Raw genomic sequence first — 5964 nt, 5'->3', positions numbered from 1 at the left:
ACATTTTCTTTTCTTTGATCAAAAGGGACAGGAGATTTTGTTGTTGGTTTTTTTACATCACTATGCATGTTTTATCCCAGCAGCAGCCACCCACCCACCCCAAGAATCCCCCTATGAGTGCAAAAGTAATTAATCACACTCTCTCCCCTGCTGTTGCTATTATATTCAACAGCTGCCTCCCAACTGCATTTCCCTAAAGAAATTAAAAACACCAAGAGACTGGATAACTCTGGGCTACACTGCAGGACTGTCATTCACTATTCTCTCTCAGCAATTCCCCTTTCCCTACTCCACAAACATAAGTGTACCAGCTCTGAGCTGCTTTGTAGGATCAATAACACCACACAAATTATTTTATAAGAAGTGATCTAGGGGGGATCTGGGAGGAAAGGTTAATAAGGGAGGACATATGTTTAAAATTATGTATGGTGGGAAAAAGATGGAGAGGCATTTTTCTCCCTTTCCCCTAGTAGCAGTCTGCAGGACAGAGTGATGGTGCTTACCTGACTGCCTGTCACTGGCCTTGCTGTAGATTACTGAGAAAGGAAGGGGAGAGACCATGGCAAGGGGAGCATGGTGTCAACACACTGGGGGAGGCAATCCAGCACTCTTGCCAGTTGCCGGCTACTTCTCTCACATCATACGAGGGAATCTCAAATCATCCAATGGACCTCAATGCGGGAAGATTCAGAATAGATAAATGGAAGTATTTCTTTACTCAGTGCATATTTAATCTATGGAATGCGCCATCACAAATTGTAGTGATGGTTGCCGACTTTGCTTTGAAAGGGGATTATGCACACTCATGAAGGACAAGGCTATCAAAGACTGTGTACTACCTTCAGTATTGGAGCAGTATAATAATAATAATAATAATAATAATAATAATAATAATAATAATAATAATAATTTATTTATATCCCGCCCTCCCCAGCTGAAGCAGGGCTTAGAGTGGCTAACAACAATAAAAGTAACACAGTTTACATAAAATCACAATCAATTAATTGAAATGCGTTCTAAAATCAATTCATTCTAAAATCAATTCAAAATCAAATTATTGGCAACCATTGGGCTAGAGTTCTATGAGGATTACAGAAGGAGAAAGGGGGTCAGACTGTGCCTTGGCCAAGGGCCTGGTGGAACAGCTCTGTCTTGTAGGCCCTGCGGAAAGATGTCAAGTCCTGCAGGGCCCTAGTCTCTTGTGACAGAGAGTTCTACCAGATCGGGGCCATGGCCAAAAAAGCCCTGGCTCTGGTTGAGGCCAGCCTAACCTCCCTGTGGCCCTTAGTATGCCTTTGACTACCAGTTGCTGGGGAACATAAGTAGGAGAGTGCTGTTGCGCTCATCTTCTGAATGTGGGCTTCCCATGAGCCTGTGGTTGGCCACTGTAAGAAGAGGATGCTAGACTTAGTTTGTCTGAGTGAGCAGGACCTTCATGTCTTTCTGAATATCCACTCCTATTTCATTGTTAGCCACTCAGTAAGGGACTGCTGAGAGTCAGATAAGCTACTCTGAAATTCCCAAAGGCAAAATAGGAGATAAGTATAATGGCAATGCACATCGGTAATTTGTTGTTTGATGGGTTTCTTCATGTAGGCAGTTGAAGGCTCCTTCATCAGTATTCTTGACTATGCTGAAGTATGTGGTGAAATTCTGATTGATTTCAGCTGACATGAATGGCAGTACTTAAATCACTTGTTGTACTAGCTCAGAGGTTTATGGTTGCACAATGACGCTTTCTCCCCTCTCCTCTCCCAGCCCTCCCCAAATCATAATCCATTAAATAATGTACAGTTTGGTGCCTTTCATGACACCCAAGATCAGCTGCCTAAGGCAAATGTCTCACTCTGCCTATTGGGAGGGCAAGGAGGGTTGGCCATGGAAAAATATTGGTCCCTGGGGTACTCTTATAATCACCCACATATAATTTGGTAAAAGGTAAAGGTAAAGGTACCCCTGCCCGTACGGGCCAGTCTTGACAGACTCTGGGGTTGTGCGCCCATCTCACTCAAGAGGCCAGGGGCCAGCGCTGTCCGGAGACACTTCCGGGTCACGTGGCCAGCGTGACATCGCTGCTCTGGCGAGCCAGAGCCGCACACGGAAACGCCGTTTACCTTCCCGCTGGTAAGCGGTCCCTATTTATCTACTTGCACCCGGAGGTGCTTTCGAACTGCTAGGTTGGCAGGCGCTGGGACCGAGCAGCGGGAGCGCACCCCGCCGCAGGGATTCGAACCGCCGACCTTTCGATCGGCAAGTCCTAGGCACTGAGGCTTTAACCCACAGCGCCACCTGCGTCCCCTTATAATTTGGTACATGGTTTTAAATAGTATGGCTCCAACAGGGGAACCCACAAACCACCATCTAGCTCAGCATATTTTATTTTAAATATCATAAATTGCATTGTTAGGTTAGGAATCTACTTTATACTGAATCAACTCAGCATCCATCTCAGTCCTGTCCATGCTGACTGGCAGGAGCTCTCCAGGATTTCATACGGGTAACATTCCCACCTCTGGAGATACTGGGGATTGAACCTGGAAGCATCTCTGAAGACAAAGTGGATGAGCTACCACTGAGCTTCAGCCCTCCTCCCAACAATATCAAGTTGCTTTAGTATTGTTGATGCAGCAGCCAACAGAACTGACTATCCCCCTTGTGTTTCCTCCTTTATATAGGAAAACTGGGATGCAGAAAGTCCTTTTAGATGAGGATGAAGCCTGGGCTGGGATGCCAACAGATCTCAAGCAGCATCCAACCACCTCTTCATCACCTGTAGAGACTGAAGAGGTGCAGTGTCCTTGATGTTGATGTGATTTTCCAGTTAAGTAGGGCAGAATTGGCTTATCTGTCCTTCTTGCACAGTAATGGCACTCCAGCAGCTTGCAAAAAGTGCTTTAGGACAAGTAACACATAACTGAACTCCTATCATAACATGACGGAGTTTCAAATGAAGTTTTTGCCATGGTACAGGCTAGAGAGGTATAGGAAATGCCAAAGCAAATTGCCGCTGGATTAAAACATCTTCCCCATAAGGAGTCGTGAAATAAGATGTTTGCTATTTTTTTCATTTCAAAGTACAGATAATTGAGAGGAGGGGGCATGACAGAGATTTATAAAATTTATGACTGGTATGGAGAAACTAGGTACAAATTATCCTCTCAAACAAAATAAACTCTAAGTAATCTAATAAAACTGATTGATAGTAAGTTAATAACAAGAGGAAGTTTTATATAACTGTATATCTAAAGATGAACAATTACTAAAGCAAACTGATGTCACTTTGCAATGAACAAACAGGAGAAGAGATGGAAGCTCTACAAGCTATTGTCACGTGAAGGGGTCTGTAACTTCAGAGGAAGCAGATCTCTCATAAGGAGGAGAATATAAATTGGTGGCTGTGTTGACTGACCTGTGAGCTGAAACGGCAGGGCTTCCGTGCTGAGGTAGTACCTGCCCTCCATTTCCTAGCCAAGGGAGTGGGGTTCAGAAGGAGCTATCCAGACCTGCAGGGACTGTTCAGAGATGCAGCTGCTGAGGAGCTGTCCAGCATTTCAGCATCACAGCACTTCACTCCTGTTTCTCAGCTTGCTGTTGAGCCTCCAGAGCACAGTGACTGCAAAAGGATGCGCAAAAGCAGGGCACAGTCTTGGTTAGAAAGGTAAGGGGAAACGGAGGATCCTAAGCGTTAACTCAGGCTATAATGAGTGTAATAAAATAGTGTGTGAAGAATGTCTGTGGGTGAAAAAGGAAGACGGAGACATAGTCTGTGAGTGTAGATGGGGGAGAGTCTCATTTAGGATTCTTCAGTCACAGAGGCATGGTTTTTATATGTGTTTATTATTTCCCATGAACAAGAATTTTCGTAGCATATTCCTCCTAGGCAATGCACGGAAAGAGAATTAATGAAAACTATAACAAGAGGGGTAATTTTGTGTTTAATTATATAGAGACATTAAATGTCATTTCCATACAATGTTGAGCTGCATGTAAAATAGCCAGGGGCATGTTGAAACTTAATTTATTTGTTTTAAATTTTTATTTTCCTTAGGAGATCTGTACAGTCTGAGTGCTCCAAAGTGGAAAGATAAAAAGGAAGCAGGATGCAAAAACTATTTAACTGAAAGACTGCTTTGCTGGTTTCAGTAAATAGAAAAGAAAGTGCTAGGAGAGGCAATTTACCTGAAAATTAGCTTGAATCAAGCAGCTTCAAGAAATAAGAACCTGAAGGAAATCTCTGATGCAATGTATTTCAAATAGACTGATCTCACTCATAAGGTTTTGTAAAAGGACTGCATCTAGTAATCTCATCTAAACTAAACAATATTTAACAGAGGAGACTGATATTTGTCACTGCAGACAATGGATAATTTTTCCTCCCAGCCCAACTTCAATGTTTCCTGTACTGATGTGGATTTTGGCTGCTATGGGTCAGGACAACATGGGCACAACATGACAGCTCCACAGCTGATTCCTAAGTTCTACATTGCTGTACCCATCATCTACTCTGTGATCTGTGCTGTTGGACTCACTGGAAACTCTGCAGTCATTTATGTCATCCTAAAAGCTCCCAAAATGAAGACCGTCACCAACATTTTCATTCTGAACCTGGCCATTGCTGATGAGCTCTTCACATTGGTACTTCCTATCAACATAGCAGACTACCTGCTGCTTCAGTGGCCCTTTGGCGAATTCATGTGCAAGCTGATCATCTCCATCGACCAGTACAACACTTTCTCAAGCATTTATTTTCTAACTGTCATGAGCATCGACCGATACCTGGTGGTGGTTGCCACCATCAAATCCAAGAAAATGTGCTATCGCACCTACAGGGCTGCCAAGACAGTGAGTCTCTGTGTCTGGGTTTTTGTCACCATCATCATATTGCCGTTCAGTATCTTTGCCAAGATACACACTGAAGAGGGACGATCCCAGTGTGTCTTTGTCTTTCCCAGCCCAGAGGGCTTCTGGTGGAAAGTGAGCCGCCTCTACACCCTTATCTTGGGCTTTGCCATCCCAGTGTCCACCATCTGCATCCTGTACAGCACCATGCTCTTCAAGCTGAGGCGTATGCGGCTCCACAGCAATGCTAAAGCTTTGGACAAAGCGAAAAAGAAAGTGACAATCATGGTGCTGATCATATTGGGCGTTTGCCTGTTCTGTTGGACTCCTTATCACCTGAGCACTGTGGTCGCCCTCACCACAGACATCCCACAAACCCCTCTGATAATTGGAATCTCCTATTTCATCACCACCCTGAGCTATGCTAACAGTTGCCTCAACCCGTTCCTTTACGCCTTTTTAGATGATACTTTCCGGAAGAGTTTCCGAAAGTTGGTTGAATGTGGAACTCCCTCCTAAGATTCCAGATCTTTTCCTAGCCCCTTTTAAAGTAAGCTTAATGCATTTTGAAGAACCTTCGCAAAGTATGATTGGAAGGGACTAGTTCTGGCCATAGAACCATATCCAAAATGTTGTAAAACTGAAAATTCAGGAATTGGCTCGTCCTCTTCTTCAAGTAGTGTCCCCTAATCCCTGCCAGGATGAAGAAGCTTGCTGCATCACCACATTACATCCTCCGGGGCATTTTTTCTCTTGTTCTTTCTTTTTTTGGCACTACATCTATTCATTGTGGATTCTCCTCCTATTGGTATGGAATGCAACATAATTCCTTGGAATGTAAAAAAAAAGAAAGAAGAAGATTTAATATTCAGCAGACCCAATATACAGAACAGTTTTTTCATGCCAAATAAAGGTGTGCAGAGTGCCTTTGCTTAATGAATCTGAATCCTGCTAGTTTGATACCTATATTATATTTATCTTGCTGTATTACCTTCCTCCATCATATTTTATTGCATATTAATTGTGCATTTGACAAGGTAAGCTTTTATGACAAGGTAATGTGTTCTTCTACAGCTCCCACACATTTAATTGGGGGAATGTGGGCCTAGTTGATTCATTCTTCCT

General features: G+C 43.4%; 1 protein-coding gene across 1 annotated transcript; it reads left to right on the top strand.

The window, feature by feature from the left end:
- The first annotated feature begins 3321 nt into the window (after positions 1 to 3321).
- On the top strand, positions 3322 to 5727 carry NPBWR1 (neuropeptides B and W receptor 1). The gene is made up of 2 exons (XM_081917604.1): positions 3322 to 3658; positions 4049 to 5727. Exon 2 carries the CDS (start codon positions 4360 to 4362, stop codon positions 5356 to 5358), a length of 999 nt encoding a protein of 332 aa, XP_081773730.1. The 5' UTR covers positions 3322 to 3658; positions 4049 to 4359; the 3' UTR covers positions 5359 to 5727.
- Positions 5728 to 5964: the final 237 nt, after the last annotated feature.

This window comes from Podarcis melisellensis (genome assembly GCF_964234715.1).
Source record: "Podarcis melisellensis genome assembly, chromosome: 7".
In the NCBI taxonomy this organism is placed as follows: domain Eukaryota; kingdom Metazoa; phylum Chordata; class Lepidosauria; order Squamata; family Lacertidae; genus Podarcis; species Podarcis melisellensis.
This window is presented reverse-complemented; position numbering and strand designations above follow the sequence as displayed.